This window comes from Rissa tridactyla, chromosome 4 (genome assembly GCF_028500815.1).
Source record: "Rissa tridactyla isolate bRisTri1 chromosome 4, bRisTri1.patW.cur.20221130, whole genome shotgun sequence".
Taxonomy (NCBI): Eukaryota; Metazoa; Chordata; class Aves; order Charadriiformes; family Laridae; genus Rissa; species Rissa tridactyla.
This window is the reverse complement of record NC_071469.1, coordinates 40,760,654-40,786,390: the sequence shown is the minus strand read 5'-3', so window position 1 is coordinate 40,786,390 and position 25,737 is coordinate 40,760,654. Positions and strand designations below refer to the sequence as shown.

The window sequence follows — 25,737 nt, the reverse complement described above, 5'->3', positions numbered from 1 at the left end:
ACACTACGGATAGGAAATGGTGGGAAAGAGCGAAGGAGCTCACAGCCATTACAGACAGGCTCAGCTCCCGCCCGGCCGAGGCCGATGACAGACCTGTCTCCCATCACAGACTCTCTGTTTAACAACAGATTAACCGAATTCTTTTGAGCTTTTCTTGCCCAAAGCAGCTGAAAGGACAGCCCACCAATACTAGCAGCCCTTTTTGATCTGCTTTTCCTTTGACATTGTCTGGGGTACTCTGCCCCTGCAATGTAAATTCACTCCTTTTTCATGCAGTTTGGTTTGGATTTGGGAGGAGGGGAAAGTGCCAGCCACCTAAAAAGCCAGCCAGAAAAGTTGCCATCTAAGGGACCAGCTGGCAGAGAGGTGATTTTGGCAGACAAAAAAAGGTGTTGAGAGTAGTTTGATTATTTTTCAGGGGGAGAGTGTGGTGATGGTGGCACAAATTAAGAGCTCTGGACTCAGCAGAAACAGCTAATTCAGCCGAGTACCAAAACTGGTGCCAGCTCTAGGTAAACTTTGCTGCTCTTCTTGCAGTTTTCATCCAGATTTGTCCCAGTCAGCACCAGGAACTGCCGCCAGGTGCACCTCAGAAATGAAAGCAGGCTAGGAGAGACTTGAGATATGTTTCCTATGTGTCTGCTTTGAACAAGGATATATCTATCTCACACCCAGAGTCACACTTTGCTGTGCCAGTTCAAAAAGTCGGCTTGGTGTTTACAGGGTCATAAAGGAGCACTGGGGCAGCCACCAACCTGAGCAGCAGGAAGAAACTTCCTCCGTGCTCACAAGTGTTCACGTCTGGGGTTTTGGCTCTGAAAATTATAGATGCGGGGGCGGGGGGGGTGTGTGTCTGCGAATTGTAGCTCTGGATGCAGGTTTCCGTGGTCAGAGCCATCCCTGTGTAAATACCTGTGATGAAACACAGGCTTGTGCTTAACTTTCTAAGCACAAAGCTCTCCCATACTAAGATTTGTATTTCAAGAAGAGGAGAAAGAGAGGTACATGTGGCATGAGCTTCTGAGCTAGAAAACACGAAAAGTTACGCACAACAAGGAAACACAGCACATTTGCAGAGAGGTAGCTGGGAGGGCTCTCTCCCTTCAATCTCTCTGTCTATCAACAGAAGAGACACTTGAAGACCGAGCCCATCCTGAAGCCCTCATTTTCTTTTGCAGAATAATAAGCAAATAGGTTTTAGCCTGTTGCCTGCAGGGAAATGGTTTTGTAATGGAAGGAGCACCCTGCACTAAATCAACAAACAAGAGAATGGCTGTGTTTGTTTTTCCATGTACTGGAGGTGAAGGTGCAACCACGCTGGGGTTTCTTTCACATCCTCCCCACTTGACACAGGGCAGGGGACAGGCACAAACACTCGCAGAGCTGCACATCTACGTGGAGGGAGTGTGTAACTGGAACAACAAAATCTTTGGCCTCTGCCTTTCCCCCCCAACGCTTGCCCTGCCCTCTGTGTGGGAGGAGTGAGAGATGCAGGACTCCTGTAGCTTTTCCCCCAGGCTGTACTTTCATGGATACTTTAAGCCAGCACTTGCCACCAACGGGAGCTGCCTTGGTGCCTCACTGCCCCCAGCTACTTCCTTCCACCCCACAGCTCTTGTGCAAGTGCACTGGAGAACGCAGCTGGACTACAACCAACCAACCAACAACTACAAAAAGGAAGCTTTTTTTAAACCCAGCCCTGTTCCCCACTCCAGTTCACTCTCTTGCACTGGGAGTGATCCTCACGTGCTGCTTTTGGCAGTGATGCTGGCTTGTGCAGACTGGTGTTCATGGCCGTCTGGCCCAGGGCAAGGGATGACCTGGAGGTGGTGGTGGTGGCCGCGCTGGCCCCAAGGCATCCCTGCCTCCCTGTGTGGGTGGCTGGAGAGGAGAGCAGCAGGCGCAGCTGCAGTAATCAACTAGAAGCAGTGATGCTGGTGGAGGTATCTAGTTTACATGCATTTATATACTCATAGAAATGCACTTTAATACAGCTCATTTCACACAGGGTGGGTGTTTGTGCTTATTGACTCTGAATACAGAACTACCAGTATAATTTTCATCCGTGCTACGTATGCTTTGTTGTAGCTCTGAAGGAGTGTGTATGGCACAGGCACGGTCTCAGCGGTGATTTGGGAAAAAAAAGAGTTATCTAGCCAGACAGAGGTATTTTTTCCTCCCTTCAGTTGCATTCCAGAGACAGCCAATTATTTGGAAGTATCTCGTGTGCTTAGTCAGAGCACAGGGAGCATTTGCAAAGGCAAGGGCAGGAGTGAGTTTTTGTTTTAACCCTGTCTTACATAGATGCATTTGCCTTATCCATATATTTCTAGCATTTGAATCACTAGCCCAAAACCAGGCCTACGGCAGGAATGACTACTTTAAGAGAGCGTACGCTACAGACAGCTAGCCATGTCTAGGACCCCTGATGCACAGTCGTATGCCCATAAGGGCTTATGTTTTTCATCTGTATTTCCTGTTGGCCCCCCTTGCTCCCAGCAGATAGAGAGAGGTATTTCTGTGTGCATCTGTGTGTGTTCGTGCATGTGTTAGGACAGGTACTCCTGTGCCTATACAAGTACTTGTAGACACATGCAGATATCTATGTGCCCATACAGAGCCACATTACTAGTCACGTTTACATCTGTCTATATACATGCCTATCCTGCCATGCAATCAACATATACACAAGTTTGCTGCAACAAGCCAATTGTTTTTTTTTTCTCTCCTGAATTGCCGAACCCTGGAAGCCGCAGGCTAGCTATTGTGGTTACCCTGATTCCCAGGTTTCTTCTGCAGTTGGCGAGTAAGCGGCACTGCAAGTTTCCTAACAACTGGGATGAAGTTTTGTGTAAATCACCTTCTAGGCATTAGACTTTTCCCAGCAAAAGAGGGGGGCGGGTGTTTAGAGGAGGGAGAGTTGCTTTCTTTGATGTGGGGATTAGTTCACATGTCAGTGTTATCCCCTTTTTTTTAATATGCTGTGATTTATGGAAGGGCGGCTATGAGAGATAGCCAAGGGGACACCCACGTGGGACTTACTGACAGACACCACCTCCCAGAAGATACATACAACTAAAGCAGCTGGCATCAACAGAAAGACTCCAATTGCAAAAAAAGAAAGCATCATAAAAAATAACCTGTTTTGCCTAGCAAATGCTTTCTAAAAATTAGGATGTGCTTTAATACTTACGGAGCAGGAACCGGTTTTCCCAGCAGCAGAGAGGGAGTCTTTTTGCACATCCACAATAAAGAAATTATAAATGCTTTTTTCCTTTAAAAAAATGTTTGGTTTGTATTTTCCCCTTAGAGCACTCATCACTAGTGAGAACGAGTGTGGCTCCAAAAATGATTACGCTCACTTGAAACATATTTAGCAATGTGACTGCTCCCGTCAGTTTCCATGCTCTCCTGCATGAATCTTTTATCAGTTCTTAAGAAAAACTTTGCTTCACTTTTTGGTCAAAAGTTACGTGCTTCTTCTGCAATCCAATCTTATGTCTATTAGTGTTGGAGGAAACTTTCCTGATGCTTTTCATGGGAACTGGATAAGGCTCTGACTTATTAGGCTGGAAGCCATATTCAGAGTAGCTTTGCTTAGCATATCTGGATTGTTTAGGCTTACTGCTTTGTGCAGGGGATGGCTGAGGGGCTGGCAAAGGAGACAGCGCGGAATACAGTAAGAAAGATTTCATTAGCTTTTATTTAAAAATAGTCTGTATTGGTATATTTTTCAAAGTTCTATCTGTTTTGGCCCATGTCAATTCCTAATATTTTTATTTGTCCTGCTGTCTTTGAATGAAACTTTGAGATATTCTAGTAAAGCAAAACCCTTTTTTTTTAAAAAAAAAAAAAAAAAGCAGTATAATTTCCAGCCAGATCAGGTCTTTGAGCTGACTCCCTGCGTGGCTGCACTGATATAGAAGGCAGTGGGGGTGACAAGACTGTGGCAGCCCAAACTTCAGAGTGAGCTGCTGTAAAACTCGACCCCAAATAAGCAGTTTTATCCTGTTGTTACCACAGAGGTAACATGGGGTCTTCCTGGGTTGTTTCCCTTAACTCCTCTCCCACCCAGATACCCAAAGTCCCGCGTTCACCTTCGATGCTGCTTTACAGGCGGGCTCCTCCCAGCACATCAGCGGCAGCTCAGCCACTGCCTGGGCACCTCACCTTGAGGGACAGACAAAAGCCAAACCACTCCGCTGCCGCTACGGTTCCAATGGCCTCCCACTATTCTCTTAAGCATAAAGAGGTTATTGTGTCACCCCCCCAGGAACCCATGACTGCCGCTGACAACCAAAGCGTGATGCACGGCTGGACGCGCCCCACACAAGTAGTCTTTGTACCCGGGGCGGTACAGTAAAGTGTCCACGTTCAAGTGTGGCCTCACAGTGTGACTTCTCCCACCCCAGCCAGGGCTGCTCCGTGTGCTCTGACCCAAAAGCTAATCGCCCTTCTTACACCCACAGACAAAAGCTCCTCTGGTATCGCCCTGGCCCAAGGCTCCTCGGAAGGTTGGTTGGGGCAGCGGGCTAGCACAGACGGGCATGGCTCCGCAGAGCACGGCAGCGGGGCGTGCAGGTTTGGCTCTTCCGTGCCTGCCCATGCACTGCCTCGGCTTGCTCCTTCTCTTTTGTGCCACTGTAAAGTGACAGCAAATACAGTATTTCCCAGAAACGCACATAAAATAATGTCTTATATGCACACGCACCCTCTCTCCCACCCCCAGATAGGTAAGAGGGTAGTAATTCTGAGTGACATTTGCTTTCACCCCAGCCTGATGCGGTGTTGAGGATGGTGAGGGGTGTATGGAGAGGGAAGGGTGACTTGGTGGACTGGAAACGGTAACCCTTTCCACAGCCCAGGAAACTGCCACATATGTTTCTGGCAAGGAAGGGTTATTTAAGAGACATGGCACTTGCTGCGCTACTTATTCTTCTTCACAGATGGCCCACTGGGGCCAAAAATCAAAACCATTTTCATAGAATCATAGTTTGGGTTGGAGGGGATATTTAAATGCCATCTAGTCCAACACCCCCCCCCCCAAAGTTCAACCCACCTGCAATAAGCAGGGACATCTTCAACTAAATCAGGTTCCCCAGAGCCCCATCCAGCCTGACCTTCACTGTTTCCTGGGATGGGGCATCTACCACCTCTCTGGGCAACCTGTGCCAGTGTTTCACCACCCTCGCAGTAAAAATTTTCTTCCTTCTTGTTTTCTGCTTATTTGTTCAAATTGTCAAAATGTTTGACTGAATGAATGTCAAGCAGTATTTTGGAGACAATACTTCACAGATGGAAAGACAATTCAGTGAGCTCTGGGCTCCCCCATTTCACTGCACCTTCCAGAAATGGAAAATCCTCCTCGCTGGTCTCCTGGCCGTCATGTGTCGGGGTGGGCAATGCCAGCAGATCACAGGCGCAGACATCACCAACTCACATTTTCTTCTACAAACATCTTACCATTTGGGTGCTCAGACCTCTCTCCATTCGCACCAGTAGCTTGAATCCCTCCTAAAGGGTTAAATAAGTTTTTTCCTTTAAACAAACAGGCAGCACCAGCTGATTAAACCCCAGTATTTATGCATGTATTTTGTTAATGCTTTTCAGTGAGAAAAGTCATTCCTATATTATTCAGGTGTGCTCTCATCTGGGAGAAGGAGGATTTTTCAAGTCTGTTTGGATTGAGTTGGAAATATCCAATTTAAGCAAAGTATGTTAAATGCCATATACACTAAAGAGTAGACAAGACATTTTTCAGTAGTTATATTTGAATGTAGAGACTGAAACTAGAACTCAGATTTTATGGTTTTGGAGGCTTACAATTAAACAATGTAATAAAATATAAAGCAACAATCAAACAGCCAGCCAGTCAAGCAGAACAGGCTAGCACTTTTGAATGCATGGGAAAATCAGAGAATTTGAAAAATACTGTCAATTTTATTTGGGGTTATTTTTGTTTGTTGGTAATGATGGACCTTAAAACAGAACAGTATAAACAGACTGTAGGTTAAAACCTTGCCATGGTCTTTTCACTTAAACACACAAAAACGCATGTGTATTTTGGAGCTCATAACCAGCCTGCCCCCTCCCCTCCAGAAAAAAGAACCAAAACTGAAAACAAATGCTTGGTTTGATTATCCAACTGTTTGGCTTGAAGGTGCGACTGGCACGTCTTTCTGTGGGCCATGTGAAACCCAGATGAACACCGGGCCCTGACAGCCAGGCACAATTCCCATGCTTTCCAAAGCTGAGCTGCAATTCATGGATCACACACTGTCACATGCGTGAAATCCTACGTGGAAGCACTGGGTGGAGAACAAGGGCTCTTTCTGCAGGAGATACCTGCACTTCTTCACGTTACAGCAATAGTGAGGAAATGGCTGTCACTGCCTATATATCAGAAACAGCTTTTGAACATTTCTGCTTTTCATCTATATTTAATAAAAAAATCACTTCCATTTGAGATTCTCCAAAAGCATGTGTTTTCTCTGATGTCTCACAGGTAGGAGGGATGTGAAAGAAAATATTTTGTCACCTTCACAGGTTTTGTGATGTATTAAATACCCACACTATCATCTAGAACTTGGTAATGGAAGGCTTTAGGGAAACGACTGTATTTTCTTTTTGATTCCCTAGTGAAAAACATATTGGCAATGTTCAGTGAAGGTTAAAATTATACTGGATCATAGCTGTGTACCCTGTATACAGGCTTTAAGACGTGATTTCCATACCCTGCTGAAGCAATTAATGATTAGGACGGTGGTTGGGCTAGAGAAAGTGAGGCAACAGCAATATGCATTTGGTTGGAAAGCAGCAGTTCTTTTTTTCCTTCAGGTATAAATGGCAGCCTTGTCAGACATTCACTTGGCTCCACTGCTTGTATTTACACCTTAGGAGAGAGTGCAAAGACTCTGGAAATGCCGGACTATGTAGCTACCTCCTTAGCACCCTGCCCGGTGCAAAGCTTCTCTGGCACTTTATGAGGAAAATACTGCAGGGGATGCATGGGAATGGGGGCTGTCGTCAGGAGAAAGCGCTGAACCTTCGCACGTAACTTTTCATGTACCTGGGCTGGGGGTCCAGTGACCGTGGGCTCCATTGGCAGGCCGTGGCTTGCACAGACCTGAGAATTGTGATATGGGATTGGGAGAGAATGCCAGCAACACACGCGGGGCTCGGGGGGAGGATGAAAGGCAAACGCCACTCAATGAATGAATTCAGAAATATGCATGCAATTTGTGAATGACTTCTTTCCCTTCGCTGAACCTGCACGAGTTTCTACAGCCACCAGTGAAAGCCTCACGATACCGTCCCATGGCTGAGAAGGTCCCTGCCGACCCCCTCGGCTCTGCCAGCCCACCCACTGCCGCACAGGCACAGGCCACGTGGCCGTTCCAGGTGAAAGATGCTACCAGCAGCAAGAAGAGTACTGTTCCGGCATGCCGTGCACGAAGCTCCTTGCCAAGGCACCAGCAGCCACCCCTGGGAGGAGAGCGGGGCGCAGCTCTTCTGAATGCGGCAGCTCCCACTGGTGGTGACAATGCCGTGGGGCCGTGGCGCACCCACAGCTGAGCGCGAGAGGGAAAAATTAAGGGTTGTTGATTCAGCAATCTGGACCAAGGAGTGCCAGAACAGCCCATCGGCTGGGGGCAGAGCTCAGGCTATGGTGGTTGGGGGCTCACCTGCCCGGTGGCCTCCTGAGGCGGCGGCTGCAGTCAGACAGGGTGTGCGGGCATGTGCTTCGAAAGCGCACGTAGGAAGAGTAACTTGCTGCCTCCCCAGAGCGTGTAATTTTGGAAAGATGGGAGCAGGGCATTTGCCATCTAGAAACGGTGTCCCTGCAGCTCCTCACTTGGCACGGTGGAAGCATCTTATATTATCCTTCGGGGCTATGGCTGCAAACAAAAAATGCTTTCATTTCACTTTGGCGGCAGCTCAGGTTGTGTGTTCTCTGGCTGCTTCCTTAATTGCAGTGGTTGTTGACAGCTTCTTCTGATAGAGACCCTCTCTTTGAGCAGTCCTCCCATTCCCCCACTGTTTTTTTGCAGTCTGAACACATAACAAACCGGGACGATGTTCTGTAAAAATAAGCTCACTGTAATGCAGTGATTCCCGCCCCACAGTTATGCTGTGTTCCTCTCTTCTGTCCTCTCAGTTTGTGCTGTTGCTGTTTATTTCCTCTTTCTGGCTATAAGAACATTTTATTTATTAGTGCTGGATTTCCTGTTGCCTGCAGCTGCCCGTACTTTCCTCCCTCCAGCTCACTTTGCCGTTGGAGCCAGTCTGTAGGTTTGTCATCCCACTGACTGAGGTGCTCTCAGTTTGCTCGGTGGTTGTGTTAAGCAACACTTGACAGAGGGGGACTTGCACGGCAGCCTGGGTGTACAAAAAACCCCAAAGAAAACAAAAGCTGATACGGGGAGCCCTCACAGGCATAGGAGGGGTCCCTTTTTTCTGACTTGCTGATGCTGAGATTATGCTTTCTTGGGTGGGAGGAACACCTCTTGTTTTGCTTGCATGCACTGCACCACAGGAAGGAAGTCAGCTCTTCGAACGGTATGCGGTCTGCAGGTCTGATGGATGAGGGGTTAAAGGTTTGCAATTATTTATATTCAGGCTGTGGGCCGCATCATAGTAGAAACATCATGCGGACTTTCCACACGTAAGGTTCATGAATGACTTCCTTGACCTTTTGTGGACATGCAACCTCCTCGTAGTAAACACAAAGATTGCTTATACGGAAAGTGAGATCATGAAGGGAAAAAAATGTTTTGCTGCTTTGAACGTGATTTCTCTGCTGGAAGGAAAGAGGAGGCACGAGCTCTTAACATTTTGTGTATTACCGGCAAGGCCAGTTGGAAAAGCTCACTCATCTGCACTGAGGAGAAACGTTTCACCTAATTCTCTGTTGTCCGATAGCAATTTGGTACTATTTCAAGTGGCAGAGAGTAAGGTTGAAGCAGCACCTAATGGTGATATTCTCTCTTGTGTGTTTTACGTGTGAGGGGCTGCCATAATTTCATCATCTTTTCTTTCTGTTTGGTGTGAATTTGGGGCCTGAAGAATGAGTAATGAGAGTTAAGGGTGGAGTAAACCCCAAGGCATGGAGGCAGCTGTGGTGTCTTACCACGATGCAGCCGTAGCCCTGTCAGGATGTGATCCTTTCAGCTCCTGTTGGCGGTGGGCAGTTGCTGGCGGAGAAGCACTGCAGGTGCAGCACCATTAGGCACTTTTTCCTTTGTGTCAGATGTTCGAGAGCTGCCCAGGAACATTAAATAGGGAACGGTCTTCTGACATCTTCCAGGTAAGATGGAAACGGGAGATCCTGAGCATTTGAATTATGAAATACCCCAGTGTGTTACCTGCAAGCCAGCGTTTTAACCCCAGCGTCCTGGCCAAATTCCAGCTCTGCTAATTACATCCTGCCTATGTGAAAATTCCCCTGTGTTTGTACACTGCTTTTTTTCCTGCTTGTTTTCAGCAGCTGCCTGGAGTTGCCAGGCATGGCAAAGCGCTTGCCATGTTTCACCTCAGGCCTGGCTGCCTTTCAGCGGGGAATGAAATGAGCTCTGTGCACAGCATTCGCAGCGAGTCTGCGTGAGGGAAGCGAACCCGAGGACCAGTGCTGGGGCCTTGTCACAAGAGGTAACAGTGTGAAGAGGCCAAAGGCACTAGTGCCGGGGTACACTGCAGGGTCACAGGAGAGACGGGAGGAGACTGCTGCACTGTGATCTGATTTTTCTCCCAGCATCTCTCACCTACAAGGGCTGGAATAGCTGGTACACACCGATCTGGTTTGGGGGGCTACTGACTTCAGGTTTGTTCGCACAGTAGGAGAAGCTCTCAGTCACGCTTATGCCAGCCACTATCAACACATTTCCACCTTTTGCATGTCTGGTTATTGATCCGTGTGGGCAAGGAAAGAAGCTAAGGGAAAAGAAATAATTCAAACCCTTTAAATCTATATATTTGTTTCCTTCTCTTCCACTTCATGGCTTATGTTCACGTTGCTTTTTGCTCAGCCCTGTTGGGAACAACTCTCTTCAACTGCCCATTAATGCCCCTGGTAAAACCCTGACTCATACCACTGGAGAGGAACTGGCTGATGGATTATCCCACTCTTCTGAAAACATGAGAGAGGATTGCTGCAGCAGTAGTTGTGGGATACTGATAAGAAGAAGCAGTAAGAAATGCAGGTCACATACAGAAGGATAATGAAATCACATATATTCAATACAGGAGTGGCTCATCTCTCCAATTTTCTTGTCATCCAAGTTCTCTCTTTGATTATGGCATTTTTACCACAGTCATGCCTGAATATTATATGGAAGCACACACAAAGATGTTGGAGGTACTGCCTGATAGTACACCAACCCCACTGGCAGCAGCAGAGGCAGAACATGCCCAAGGCAGACACAGCAGTGACTTGCTTTCTCCCACCCCCCTCACATCCCTCTCTGATCTTTTCGACGTCTTAATCCCATGGGACAGCAGCTGTGAGTACTCTCTCTGTTCCAAGGTTATCTCAAGGTGTGATGCCAGCACGTTTTCACTGTATCCCAGAAGGGGAAGTACAGCAAGCCTTGAAAAGGGAGGGAATGTGTGTTGTCTGTGGTGTAAGGTAGAAAGCTGGAACTCAAAGACCCGAGTCCACTTTCCACACCGCCCAAGTGACTTCAGGCAAAGCACAACATTTTTAGTCTCATTAGCCCTGTCTTTAAACTTATATTTAGTACTTGCTTCATGGGCCTGAGGAGAAGGGGATTAAGTTTTAATTCAATAATGTTTGTAAAACATTTTAGAACTTGGATGGAAATTTCCCAGGTAGTGCAAAGAGCATTAAAAAACTTATCTCCCTCTCCAACCGCGAATGGTCCTGCAATATGAGAGACCTGAGTGAAACAGTGCTTGCATTTCGTTGTTTATAATAATAAAAACCCCTACCCTCCAGTTTCCCTTCTCTATCCTTCCATGTTTTTAAAAAAGTGGAGAGGCAGCAATAAGAAATTGTAGTCTAAACAGAGTGCAGTTTCTCCCTGGAGACTCGAATGCGTCTCAGTGGAATTTTCCCTGCCTTCAGCCTTTTGTGCTTCTGAAAGGTCCTGGAACCAGGCATGTGACTGTAAGAGCAAAAAAACACTCCTGTGTCTGAGTGCTCTACCAAATATTTACAAGATACCCAGATAAAATGGCTACAAGTAAGTTCAGCAGGGTTTGACTGAACGGCCAGTAGCGCAGCACTGTCCAGAAGAAAAACTAAACTTCAGTTAAAACAAAATTAAAATTAAATTTTACAAAGGTCTCTTCAAAGCACAAAACTTGTAACGCTGAAGCTGGAGAATTGCTCTTCCCCAAGGTGAAACGTCATTAGCTTTTAAAAGTAGCTTATTGAAATGGAGTAACTTCCCTGTTGTGATGGAAACTTCCTTGTTAAAGGAGAGCCCAAAGCTTCCTTCGTGAGTGGGCGTGTAACCAGATAGCTGCAGAATAGCCTTCTCCATGCCATCCTGTTTGGTGGCTGTGAGTGACACAACATCAGCTTCCACATCCCATCAGCTCCTCAGAGACTGAGGAGCTGCAAGAGACTTGCACTGCCATGGTAAGGGTGTGCAGTACTTTTTAATATGGGCCGTGTGCTCCCTAGGAACTCTCTCATCACCCAAAGATGGCCTAGCAAACAGCAGATGGCAACTGCAACTTGCTCACCTTATTACCACAGGTGGCCCCACTGCAGGTGATTTCCTTGCTGGGCAACCTACAGCCACTTCGGCAGTACTCCAGACTTCCCATATTTCTGTACAGGTTACTCTTGCTTTTCAAGAGGTTGCTCAGGGAGGCTTTCCCTGTGACTGCAGAGGACAGAACCAGCCACCAGCCTCTCGGGCCAACGTCCACTGTGCATCGGCACCCAGCACTAACTGAACCCATGGCCTTCCCTTAGGGATGTGAGGCTTGAGACCTGGGAACAACCTGATCCTGATCACAGCACAGCAAGCGATGCCTTCAGCGGCCTTGAGCAAGTCACACATTCCCTAAGTCTGTAAGGTGAGTAAATAGTTCTGTGGTTTGCAGTCATATTGTGAATACTTTAAAAGTGCCGTGAAGACAGAGGAAGCTAAGCAGCTGTAATATACACTGATCTTCCCACCTTTTGGATTGCTACCTGTTCTCCTTCCATGTTGAACCGTCACAGCCCGGTTATTAGCAACTCTGTTACATCATCTCTGATGACTTTCCAGTGAGTTACAGGAACAGGAGCTCGCTGAACTATTGCTTCTTAACCAAGCCAATGAGTGGGTTTATCATTTCTCTTCAAAAGCAGAAGCGACCATTTCAGCATGTTATGGGTTGTGGACACCAAGCACTCTTGTGTGTTTCACTGTTGATTCCTCCACACTGGTGAGGTGACGGGGTGAATTAGGAAGGCACGTGTGTCCTATGCTTCTTCAGTAGCATGTGTGTTGTTCAGAGGCTTTTATTACTATTTCACTTAAATTAACCTGAACAATATATAGGATTTTCCTAAGTTCAGAGTTAAGTATGGCCCCACACATACAAAGAGCAGCACTTGGTTTTAAAGTTAGTTTTTGAAGAGACAAAAGAAGAAGAATGCCCACCACCTGCTTCACCAGATCTTTGAAGACCAATGTTGTCATTCATTCATTCATTTCTTAGTGGAGGTTCTATTTGTCCTTTCTATAGGTTGGATGTATTGCTCGGAGTCTCACCAGTAGTTTTGGGTAAAGCAGCATCAAGTAAAGTATCTTTCAAGGCACTGTTCCTCACTCGTATGGTCTGCAGGGCAGGATTGGTTCCTTCCAAGGTTAGATTTGTTTGATCCTTTCCATCTGAAACACACAATAAAGAGAAACACTTCAATGCCAGTGTGTCAGAATGACATCACAAAGTTACTATTTCCTCCAGCGAACAACCACTTGGAAACCTGTTTAATCCACAAAACAAATCAAGGTAGTTAGTTCAGTATGAATTAATTTCACAGACTTGCTGAAAATGGACTGACTTTTATGTAACCATCCTTCTGCTGCTGCCTGCCTGGCTGTCCTTCTAGTTACCAACGTCCAGACTCCCATTCTCATTCTGGCTAGCAAAGTTTCTGATGCTACTTTTGTGCTGTGGAGCCAAACCTTAGAATAGGCCAGGGCCCTTTACCATCCTTTGGCAGAGCTCTCCAAAGGCCAGTGTATACTTGCTGAGGAACTTTGCATCACATTGATTTCCAATAAAACTGTTTTTTGGTATTTGGTGCCTATCAACAGAGAACAGGATGTGCAGGAGGACTGATGTTCTCTACTACAGCTTATTTTCTGCAGTTCAAACACATTTCCTAGAGTTAAACAGAGCACGGCTTAAACCAATATATTTTCCAACTATTAGTGAATTGCCTTGGATTCAGAGAAAATATTGTGGCTCCACCCTATGTGCTTTCCTAATACCTAGGCTGAGAGCAGAGCCTGCTTCCTAACCAGTATGAGCTGCTTCTCTTCTAATCTTAGTCCTATGTTAGTGCCAGGCTGTAAAGTGCTTTGGGATGAAGTTTACTATGTAAATACAGGATATTATATTACTGTGATTAGACACCTTATGCCAAAAATGGACTGTTCTTTGTGAGAGGAGATATTGAAAAACAAAATGAAAGCCTTCCTGATCTACCTGCAAGTTGATGAAAAGAACACAAACTGAAGAAACACACACAGTTATCAGGAACGAAATATCCAAGGTACTAAAGAATCAACAGTCAGATTATGTCATGTCCTCATGTTTGCTGCTATTAACTCTGTTGCAAGGTGTCCCAGGCCTATTCAAATATGTACTCCTCCTCTTCTGATTTCTACAGCTGACCCATTGAGACAAGCTCCATAGTAGTGCAGGGAGACCTCAGCTACCTGAAGGACTCTGCAGAACAGCCAGTTCACACCTGGGCTGATTCCTATTGTTCTGTATGAAAGCTTTGAAGAAAGTCAATAAAGCTGAAAGAAGGGGGGTGAAAGGCAAGGTATTCCACTGCAACAGGCCATGACATTATTAATATTAACAGAGGTGATATTGTAGAAGAAACACAAGGCTTACAGAGGTTGTCAAGGGAAGATGTTTCTCAGTTTTCCTCCTCCTCTCTAGCCCTGTTTATTAACTATATGAAAAGCAACTACAACAGAAAAGAATTGCTCACAGCTGTCCTGGTATAACTATACTGACAACGATGATAACCCTAATGCAGGTAGAACAAATCCCACTTTTGCCAACACACCTTTGATGAATTCCTCAAGGGAAATATACTATACTGACAAAAGCACCTCTAAGATGGTTTAAAACAGCTTTGGTATTTACTGCAAAGCACCTACAGCATTGTTTAAAATTATATCCCTACCCAACTACTCTTAATTTTAATGTAGAGCTGGCTCGACAACCCAGAAAATGTACAGAAAATCCTTCTATGAATTTACTGGGAGAGCCTAAAGAATCAGTGCACTTGTCTATACTCTGTCTAGCTTTGGGAGAGGGCTGGCAGGAAATGTATCTGAGAACTTGTTTCAATAGAAAGATAGGAAAGGGAGTAGATGAGCAAATTCTTTCCAAAGAAACAGCCTTTGAGAACTCTGTATTCTTATCCTATTAAAACTAACAAACAAACAAACCCCCCAAACGCCAAAAGCCCATTCTCTCAGAAAGGGAACAGAAAATACTGTCTGTCTTCAAGAAGAATTTAGGCATTCCATAGTCATGATGTATTAGGCTTGTAAACACTGTCATTCTTGGTCCATCAAAGATAACATAAAAGATTTTTGTAGTGTCATATTAACCAAATACATTTCTGTGTGAGATAACCCAGCAAATAAGCATTTTCAATATGCTATCTCTTTTTTGTTCACTTGTTTGTTTCTGTTAAACCATAACATTTTAAAAAATCATGGGAATTTTGCAAGTCTGTTTAACACCACTGCTTTTTGAACAGCATCGCTCAGGAATTCCAGGCCTAATGAGTCTCAGATTTTGTAAAGCAGCTGGCCATAGGTTTCAGCTACAGGATACTATAGCTTTTTTCTGGTTTTCAGTAAGGGCCATTTTCCACCAAACAGAGTTTGTAGAGGAAGCTGTTTAGCTGAAGAATCCATAATCACAAATTATAAAGCTTAACATAGCTTTTTAACACTGTTTTTCTGGAATAACTGCTAGTTACTAATAGGTATTGAACATTTCCCATTGAGTGCAATAGCATTACCGAGTTGTATCCTTACCTGAAGTAGGCTGATGCTACCTAAAACTGCTTAGATTTCTATACAGGCTCTGATTCAGTCTTTTATATTTTCTCTGAGTGATTCAACTGGTGGAACTGGCCTAAATGATTATAGGCAAGCACATGTAACCCTTTCATGGAGCTAGAAGCCACTGCAAAGTTATTTGTAGTGTCTGTATGCAAATCAACTTCAGTTTGAGATAGTCTGGGAGAAGTTTGAGGGGGATTTCCCTGCTTTATGTAATCTATTGTTGCTTCTTAGCTTCCTCTATTCACATGGCTAGGAGGCATAGGCATGACACCACTGGTAATTTCTCAAACTCAATCTGAAAGCAAATACAACGTGCTCAGTGACCTACAGCAGTCTTGCAGCTTTCGGTAAGTCCTCAGACACTGTCTCAACAATATCTGGAACAAAGGAGGCCTGAAGGAGCAGTGTGGGGAATAACTGAGATGGTAAGGGCTTCTTCACTTACTGGCATACTTTGAAAGTGGTCAGCAGCCAGGAAGACCTATGTGCTATCCCTCAGATACAGCTCTGGCTACGGAGAGCTCTAATTTTACATTTTTGGATCCATACAGAGTGCTGCACTTCACACATGATGGGTGCTGTCAGTTCAGCGTGGGACCCCTGCAGATCGGAGTGTGAGCACACAGCTGTGGCTGCCTTCCCCGGCCATTCCCATGGGAGGTCAGGAACAAAACTTGTCTTACTGTGTGCTCAGGCAGATCTAGTCCCCGTGCAGGTATTCACTGAAATGACAGGCCAAACAGGCAGACGTTTTCAGGCAGGTAGGAGAAACACCCTGCCTGCTAGCAGCTCACCGGCAGCTCTGTGCTGCTAAGGCCAGGCTGCTTCTGATAGCCAGGTGAGGCTGTTGAGTGCTAGACTGGGTATCGCCCTCTACCCAGTGCATCGTGCTGTACAGATTGCGGTGCTCCTGTTCCAAATTGGAAGATTTATAATTTAGCAACTATCCAGATTCTGAGAAACACGCTTACCGAAAACCACAGCTAAGGGAAATATGACAGGTGAAGTAAGCATGGTGGCACTGAGGAGGAAGGAAATCTCCCTGCAGTGCACTGATAAGAGTGTGCTTGATAGATACTGTGTTCAATCTGGACAATCCGCAACCGGGAAAACACAGGCTAGCTGAAGGAAATTCAGCTCAGAGGCCCCAGGGACTTAATCAGTCTGTTAAAATGCTTTGTTGGTTTTATGTATCACTACTTAATTAGGATGCTTAACCAACACATTGGAAAGATAGTAACTGTTAAATATTCAACAAGCTGACCTTTCAGTTACAATATGACAATTCTGAATAAAGTTCATGGAAAGCTTGTCCTTCCTAGGTACTCCAACAAAGCCAAAGGGAACTGGACTGGACAAAAAAAAAAAAGAAAAAGAAAAAGTAGGGCACAATTGTGAAGACCTGGTTAAAAATCCAAGTCTTGCCACGGGTTCATTCAATGATCCTGGGCAAGTTGTTTCCTGCCCTGTGCTTCAGTTTTTCCCATCTGTAAAAAGAGCACAACAACGTTGACCTTCCTTGTAAATCGCTGAGATGAATGGCTAGAAAAGCAGTACTACATTATTAATTACTTATTATTATTTCTGAGGAAGAAAAAGCAAAGACAAGAAGCCATCAATCCTTCAGGGTTTTCTTGATCCTCATAAAAACTAAAAAAGCACCACGTAACATGAATTTCACAAAATAGAAACTTTTGGCGAGCCACCTCTAAGGAGAAATAGTGGGTACAAAATTAAAAGAAAGTTAAAAGCGGGCAGACACTCAGGAAAACACTCCAGATGGTGAAACGAGTTAGGCTGCAGAGCAGGCTCCCACAGGAAGCGGTGAAACCCCCATTGTTTGAGACATTTGAAACTAAATTCTTCAAAGTGCTGGTACATATAATACAAGGAACCGTTCTGCGCTGCCTCGAAAGGTAGCGGCGGTGGGACGACCCGTGAGAGCTACACCTACCATTTCTACAATTTTAAAAGCATTCTTGCCACTCCAACTACAAAGAGCTGTAGACTGTCTTTTTATCAATATAGTACCTGAGGAACATCAACTGGGGAGTAACTACGTTGTGTTTTTGCAGGAGACAGATTCAGCAACCCTTAACAGATCTTTCTCATTCCTCCTTCTGAGATCTGAACTTTGTATGTCCAAGAGGGGAAGGAAAGACCCCTATTCTCTGTTTGAGAATTACAGCGTGCATCCTACAGACAGACTATTTATTTCCTGTGTTACAATCTAATGAAAAACTGGGTGGCTTGATTTTTACAAGCAGTGGTTTGCAGAAGAAATACGATGATTTTAATGGGAACCAAATGAGCGATCATTACGTAAATGGCATTATGAGACGCAGAACTAATGTTGAAACGTTAAATGCTCTGGGTCAAGCTCACCAAAATGGGAACTGGCAGCGGTGTGCTGGAACATTGGGGTTTCGCCACACTCAGATACTACTGCAAACATTTCCCGCTGCTGCTAATGCTGGTTCAGCTCCTCTGGAGGTAGCTGTGGAGGGAGTCTGACTGCTTCTGTTGTTACTGGCACTTAAAATCTTAAGACCTTCTCTGAAATCCAAATTCAGAGCTTTGGGCCAATTTTATTGATACAGCTTGGTTTACTGGTTGGAGCAGGTAGAGGAAGAAAAATTTTTAAAAGGAGCTTAGAATTAGAGTTTTAATACCTTCATTTCCTCTTGGTCTCATAACTGCTGGTATACAAAAAGAGCGGCAAATCGATTCAGGTGGCATATGTGCACTAGTGACCCTGCCTCACTTTATTCACTTAGGCAGGATGGCCATGGAGTGCTCCTGATCCCCTCTCAGCCCCTCCGGCAGGAGGGCTGGGGCCTGGACCGGTGGCACTGGGCACCCCAGCACGCCTGGCCTGCTGCCTCTGTGCAGGAGGGATGGCACCGCCGGCACACTGCCCCCGTCCCTGGCCAAAGATGCAGTAATTTCCTCAGGAATGAATCACGAACAACAAACCAAACAAGAGCTATTTAAGAAGTTTTCTTCTCCCCCTGCAACTGCCCTGTCCAGTATCATATTCCTGACAGTTTATTCTTCAAGAATTTAGTCATCTAAGGTTTCAGTGACTCATGTGATGAACCTTCTACCCATTTCCTGGAAAGAGTCCTGCATGGTCCTCTACACCTCCCTGCCATTTTCCCCAAGAGTCACATTCTCACTACGTTTTCATATAGTTCAGCTTTCCTCCATTTTTGTGGTGGAGGAGGGAGGCAAAAATATCTTGAGCGCACCCAAATTTGCAGTGTAACCGGAAAGCGGTGTGGTGAAAGAAACATCTGGAAAACAAAGACGGGCACTGAACCAGAGAGTCTCTTTTGGAAGTAGCTGCCTCTTGGGCTGAACGTTGGTTAGAAGAAAAGGAGCAGCTGTAAGAAGAGCTGTGTTGTACAATATGGTCATGAATTTACCAGGGCTGTACCCTATTAAATGAAGATGAAAAAGATTTGAAGGCTCTCTCAGATCACTGCCTGGGTGGGTGTGACTAACCCTGGGCAAATGCCACTGGTGACAAGTACCCTGACACAAACTATTGAATGAATTGGGCTGGATGGGAACCAAAGTAACCATTTTACATACTTGGGCCAATCTGAAAGACACTTCTGTGCAGACAACAACTGCTTCCTTTTCCTGATTAAAAAGAAAGTTCAAAAGCTGCTCACAGACAGCTTGAAGGATACTTCAACAAACTCCGATTTAAGTGGGGTTGTGCTATGCCCACAGCAGACAGCTGCCTGGACATCAGCAATGCCCAGACCATATCTCCTAGCCCATACAGAAGTGCTGCCCGTGCATATTAATATCACAGTTAAAACAGGGGGTCTAGCGTTCTTCTTAAAATATTCAGAAACTTGTGTGCATGTGAGCCCATCAACAGAATTACAGAAGTGTGAAACAGCTCAGTGCCAGTGCCAGTGGGCGCTTATAGACCTACGCCTTCTATGCCCAAGTCAGCAGACTAAGCACCCTGGCTTACGCTGACTTGCAGGACGGCCAGTTAAGGAATTTGCAGATCTGTCTGACGGAGACAGGGCCAACATGTCCAGCATTCTTAGAAGATGATTTCAGTACTCAGTTATACCAGTATAACTGGCATGTTATATATATATGTATATGTGTGCTTGTATATATATATATATATATACACACACCCCTCCACATATATATACATATTCATATATATACGTCAGTATATATACTCTGACATGCATCACAAGCCCATTCCCTTTAAAGGGATATGGTGGCAGGTCAAAGTTGGTCCGACATTCTTCTTATTAAAAAAAAAAATAAACTTCTACAAGCCCTGATTCCAACAGAAATGTTTCTATGATTTATTTTGAGAAGGGAACATTCCCCTGCAGTGCTCACCGCAACCCAAACATTGCAGCGCTGTGCAAGAGCATGAGAACCAGAGAGGAAACTGAAGAATCTATTTTCACTGCTCCAGAAGAGAAATACAAAAAATAAACAAACAGTAAAAGCAGTGACAAATAAATTTGATTTTAGTTGTGGTTGCAGTGTTATCTATAGTATGGCGAAGGAGAGTAGACTTGAGGCGTGCATGCTTTTCTATGATTTCTACAAGAAGTGGAGGTGGAGCATGCTGACTAGCTGTGAGATGGGGACTCGTGGGAGCCATCTACACTGTAAGAAAGAGATTTATTTTTCTTTGGTTGATTCTTCCTGCCCCTCACACCTTGCCTTTCACATCTGAGAAACTCAACAGCAGACTAGAAGAAATTGCCTCGCTTTTTCTCAAAGATACAAAATAATTTGAAGCTTGGGAAAGCTATACAGGGAACAAATCCCTTGTTTGTGGGAGAGGTCTCAGACGCTTGAAAGTAACGGTAAGAGTCTTTCCTCTAAATATCTGGAGCCCCCTGTTCTACAGAAAGGGCAACCTGCCTTCAGTGCTACTGCTTGTTCAAGTTTGCAAAAAGCAGCGAGCACCAGGAGAAGAAAAAAGGGGGCACATGGAGACAGAAAGAACTACTGAGTGAGCACATACTTTCCTGACACAACTGACTCCATGCACACACACTTACATGCAGACATGCACACACAGCACACAGCTCCTCAGTCTGAAAGGTATGTATACCGAGGAGAGAGAAAAAAATTAGTGAAGCCTGCCCAAAAGAGACTGTGAAGACTGATTTTGTGGCAGATTAGTGATTTCACCAGAAAGTTTTTGGAAGGCGTAAACAGGAAAAGGTTAAGTAAAAGCAGGTGGAGCATGCTGACTGCAGGAATAATGCAGGAAATAGCTGAGCGTCTGAATGGATGCAAAAAAATGTTCTTCTGCTCGGTCCTTGGCAGTCACAATACGCCCGCTCCTCCTTCTCCTGGTCCTCCTTCGCTATGCTTATCTCCCCAAGCTACAAAGTCTTGCAGTCTGCAAACACCAGCATGGAAAGTTGGGAGGTTCTGCCTGGAAGGCAAAAGACAAGAGGGACTCACCTACTGCACAAAAGATGAGTCAGAAGTACCCAGCAGTACCCACTGCCTGCCAGGGGCTTTGGGTCTGAGTAGCCAGAAGAGCGTCTCTGGCTACTGCCCCAGGCGCTGCGGTCCAAATGCATTGAGCGTAACAGTAAATCAGAGAAACATTATTCCTATTGCCCCTTTCATTCTAGGGGGCTCCCAAAGCGTTTAGCTATAGCAATCATTCTCCATCTCTACTGAAACACAGTCCCTTCTGGGGCAGAGCACTGCAGCTGTTTAATAGCTCACAGCACACTAGCACGAGCACACAAGCAGACAGAAAAGAAAGCGATATGTGTAAGAAGTGTTCTTTCCACTTTCCTTCTAACCCTTCCTTTCTCTCCTCTTGGTCCACAGCAATTCGTGCCAATTCCAGACAACTCCAGATGTGTGTCTTTCCCACCAGTATCTGCAGAGACTTGGCTCTGGAGACGGCGATCTGCCTGCCAACATACTGCCTCCCGGTGCTTTCAGCCCTAAGGGTCGAGTTCCCGTTGCCACGCTCTCATCCCTGGCTGAGCTGCCAGACATGCTGTGGGATGGAGGGCAGACGTGCTGGTAAGGAACAATTCTGCTTTCTTCTAGAGGAGTACAGCATTGATGTAAAAAATGTTTAACATAGACAAGACACTCTTGCCTTCAAAGTATACTAAACAGTCACATTAAAGCCCCGAGGAAAGTTAAGAAAGGAGCACATAGATTAGTTTGAATCATTTTGACCTTGTCTGCTTTTTAAGTATTAGATAGTAAAGCTACATTGGCAAACTCTACTTTCAGATATTTCTCCTCCTCTCCTAGATTTAAATTGAAAAAAAAATCTGTTTCTTCTTATATTCTGAGAAAAGAAAACACTAATGGCAAAGTGGCTTCTATGGGGTTACAACTGCACAAACAAAAAGTTTTTCTCTGGTAGAGAAATCTTGCAAAGAAATCTTGCTCTTTTTGATGTTGTTATTTTGGCAAAATTTACCAGGTGTTATTGGGAGTTCAAACTTATGCTGCCTTTTTTACATCTTTTAAAACAGTTACTATATATAACCTAAAACTTTTTAAGCTCAAACTCTTAAATCCTAGTCTAGACAGGGCCTTTGGGAGTAAAGTTCAAACTCCCCCTGCCCAATATCCAATATCCCACACTTCTGCCCAGGCCATACCTTCCCAGGGGTGTCCTCAGAACAGTCATGATCAGAGTCTGTCACCTCGCACCACTGCTCCCATGGGAGGAGGGAGGGGGCACTGCCAGGGCAGAGGTTGGTATGGCACCTTCTGCAACCACCACCACACTCATGTAAGATGCCATGGGGCATACCTGAATGGAGAAGACGTGTCCTATCAACTTCAGGTGGACAGCAGGACAGCTTCAGCGAGTTAAACAAAAATAAACAGGTGTCTCTCTCCTGCTCCTTTCAGTTTCTGCTTCCCTGCACCCTCACCTACTTTTTTTTTTTTTTTTTCACTTAAGTTGTCAAGAAAAACAGCAGGAATGAGGTTCCTGGTATAATTACAGTTTGCTGAGAAAATCGCAGCCTGCAGCAGTAATTCCTTTAGTGCTAGAGACAGATGCTGCTGAGGTCTAATCACCGTCTTCCCACTAACCAGGCCCTGAGTCTAATCTGTCATCAGCTGGGAGGCCGCTGGCTCCCACCACGCGTGTGAACCCGAGCTGCTCGGCCCGTTCCTCTCCCCTCATCCAGAGCCAGGCAGTGCCAGAGGGAGGGTATATTTCCATTCACTCCTTGCCCTCAGCTACAGCGATACTACAACTTCAATGCGCTGCTTATCTCTCCTCCATGCCTAGTATCAGGGCCACTCAAAGCCTCACTGGAAAGGGCTCAAGTGGTTGTTTTCAACTTACAATGCCGCATAGTGACTGCAGTTCAAATTTAAGCTGAGATAAGTTGAAGGAGAGGCTTAATGAGAACGGCCTGTAGCTAATTCCTCCTTCCCAAACGTATGGTATTTTATGCGTATTAAGAGGACAAGGCTGCACTCAGTGATGGATCATATAACCTCCATATGTTAACAACAACAACAAAAACCAAGAGTATGAGGGCCAATGAGCACAGAAGTAGGAGGAAGAGGGAAAAGCAGAACTGGGTATATTGAAAAAAGAGCAGGGAGTGAGCATATGTGTAAGGAGAGACCGAACAAATATCTCCTACGTGCTACCCACAGCTGCCATTGCCATCAAATGTTTTGTATCTGACATTCAAAGAGCATAGGGCCACAGTATTGAACTTCTCTGTGCTAGTGAAAGAAGCCTGAAAAACAACAGACCTCACCAGCTCAGGAGTGCCCCTCTGCAGGCACAAGTCACCACAGTACTGGACTAACGTCTTTAAATCGGATTCTGGTCATAGAAGGAAACTGGCTGAAGACGTCTATTTCAAAGGCATGTTACTGTAGCATGAGTGAACCAGTGAGAACTGGGAAAGTCCTTGAGCTGATACCCACCTCACAGCATCTGTATAGTTAACAGGTGCCCTGAAATAGCAGGGAAGATGCTAGGTTTGGGAGGCGTAGACCGAACAGCTGTGTTTTGCGTAAATAGCTCTTAAGAAAGGCATAAGGGAACAGAGTAGGTCGTCATTTCTGGTCAGAGGCAAAAGCATATTAAACTAGCTGACCTTCTGTAGCAGCCTGTGGCCAACTCAATTTCTTCATGTTCAGCTTTTTCCGAATCTGCACGTGGTAGCTGGGCACACGTGGTAACACTCACCAGATCTCTGCAGTAAAGGCGTGCAACAGCAGCCTCTCAGCCACTGACAGACCAAGGGGAACCGAAAACGCAGCACAGTGTCTCAGAGAGGGGGAAGAAGTGACTCATACAGGAAGAAAAACAAAGCAAAGATGAACTTGGAGCACAAGAGAAGAGGCAGACTGTTGGCTGTAAATCAATATTCTTGCACTCAGAAGGGTGGGTATTATGGTGAGAGGAGTTGTAGTTGACAGTAATGGAAGTCCAAGGAAGTTTGATTAAGATTAAATGGCAGTCACAGGCCAACACAGAAAAGAGCCTTTAAGGCGAAAATCAAAGACAGGAAGTGACTAAGTAGGTCAGAAGCTGTGGGTAGTGAGCTGGATAGATTAAGTGGGACTTGGAGCAACTAAGTTAGCTCTGCTAATGACAAGTGATAACACTTGCAATGTCACCAAGTTGAACAAATCTGACTCTGAAATCACCTTCAAGACCTCAATAGCAAATCAGAGATTGCCGAGTTCTAACAGTATCTACATCAGAGCAGATACGGTATGTGTTTTAAGAAGAGATCAGTTTTACAGTCACTTTTTGACCCTGCCAAGCTTCCTGCAAATAGTGCACTGTTTTGTCTGAACAGGATTTCTTCTTAAGCAGCTAGGAAAAATGAACTGACTAATAGAAACTGTGAGATTCTGAGAAGGGCCGCTACTGCAGGCTGAAAAGACATGCAATGGAGAAACTTCTTTCCACCCCCAAAATTCAATAAGCCTTTGATTCAACAGCTTTGTTCACATCCAGGGCAGCCGGAAGAGAACGGTCACCTTGTATTTTTGTACCTGATGAGAAAACCCCAGATTGTATGTGTGCACTGGGACAGTTCAATGTGTGTCTATTCCAACTTCAAAGAGGCTTTCAATGCTCTTTCAGATGTAGGGTGTGAGGAAGGGTGAGAACTGCTAAAGCTAGCCCCATCCTCATTAAATCTTTGCCCTCTCCGGAGCAAGCATGCAAGTGGAGAGAATAGAAGATATGCATGAGCAACTGAGCATCTGTGATCTCATGACCTTTGACTGTTGTATTATGGGAAATGTATTCTCCGGTTGCTATGCTTTTCCAATTCATTTGTATTTTCCTTCAGTGACTCCCTTGTAATTTCTTTGGTGCTCCTGTGTAATGGTTTCAAGGAACCACAGATATCTCCAAGTTAAGCATGCATACAATAGCTTTAATTAAATGTTTGTGGGTATCCCACAGTAATGCAAGGGAAAGGGAAAGCAAACAGTTTTGTACTCACTTGTACCTATCCCTTCTGAGCCCTGGCTTGGGTGGAGGCATCTGCACCGCTGCCCTTTAAGTCCATTTCTAACCTATTGTGAAATGAAGGCCATTGGGTCCTGCTGCTCTGCACGCAAGCACGTCAGCATTTCACTCCCATTAAAAGTCTACAGATCACCTGTGAAAGGTACAATGCCGAAACCTTTTAGGCCAGAAGAAATAAAAAATAAATTAGGGTAGACATTCTTTAGTCCACTTACAGAAATTGGAGAATAAGGTTAAAAATGTCCTTAACCATTTCTTAAAATACACTAAGATGCTATAGGAAGAGCGGCATAAAACCAAAGGTTTTGATCTTCTTCAATACTCTGAAATTAATCTTTTCTGTTCTGTGTGCCATTGGCACAACCTCGGCCTTGGTGCCACCCCCCACAATGAGTTACCTATTTATTACTCTTTTAAATGGGGATCTTTGCTTCTTTTACAAGTAGTTAACTACATCATTTTATATGTACAGAAGAAAGCTGCAAGGGATTTTTATTTTAATTTCAGGCATTTTAAATAAATAAACATGAGGGAAATGAAATTTGGAAGGGGAATTTTCATCATGCAAAGACAGAGGAATAAGAAACAGGATGCAAAGGTTATCAGTCAGTTCTTTAAGTCAAATACAATTTTACAGCGCAGAAAATAGTGTCTCTTGTATGACATGGAAGAGTTAACAGTATCTGCAAGGATAACCATGAGGCCTAACACTAATGATTATTGCTAATACTTAGTACTAGTATAAAGTACTTGTCTTGAGTTTTTCAGTGACTGACATAATTATTATTTCAAAGCCGACACGAGATAATTTCAAAACACTTTGACCTGGCTGTACATATTTTATTGCAAATCCATCCCACTATTTCTCAGTGACTCCCAGAGATAACATACATCAGAAATGATAAGAATAATTGTAAGACTGGAAAGAAA

The 25,737-nt window shown here is 44.9% G+C and overlaps 1 protein-coding gene across 7 annotated transcripts in view; it reads right to left on the bottom strand.

The window, feature by feature from the left end:
- Positions 1-3,347: 3,347 nt before the first annotated feature.
- RAD51B (RAD51 paralog B) overlaps positions 3,348-25,737 on the bottom strand; it is a 419,926-nt gene continuing 397,536 nt past the window's right edge. For 3 of the 7 annotated variants that reach the window (XM_054201146.1, XM_054201143.1, XM_054201144.1), the window contains one exon: positions 3,348-12,851. In XM_054201146.1, coding sequence (XP_054057121.1) covers positions 12,755-12,851 — 97 coding nt within the window. In that variant the 3' untranslated portion in view covers positions 3,348-12,754. The remainder of the gene's footprint in view (positions 12,852-25,737) is intronic. The other 4 variants (XR_008466383.1, XM_054201147.1, XM_054201148.1 and 1 more) reach the window with 4 other exon arrangements.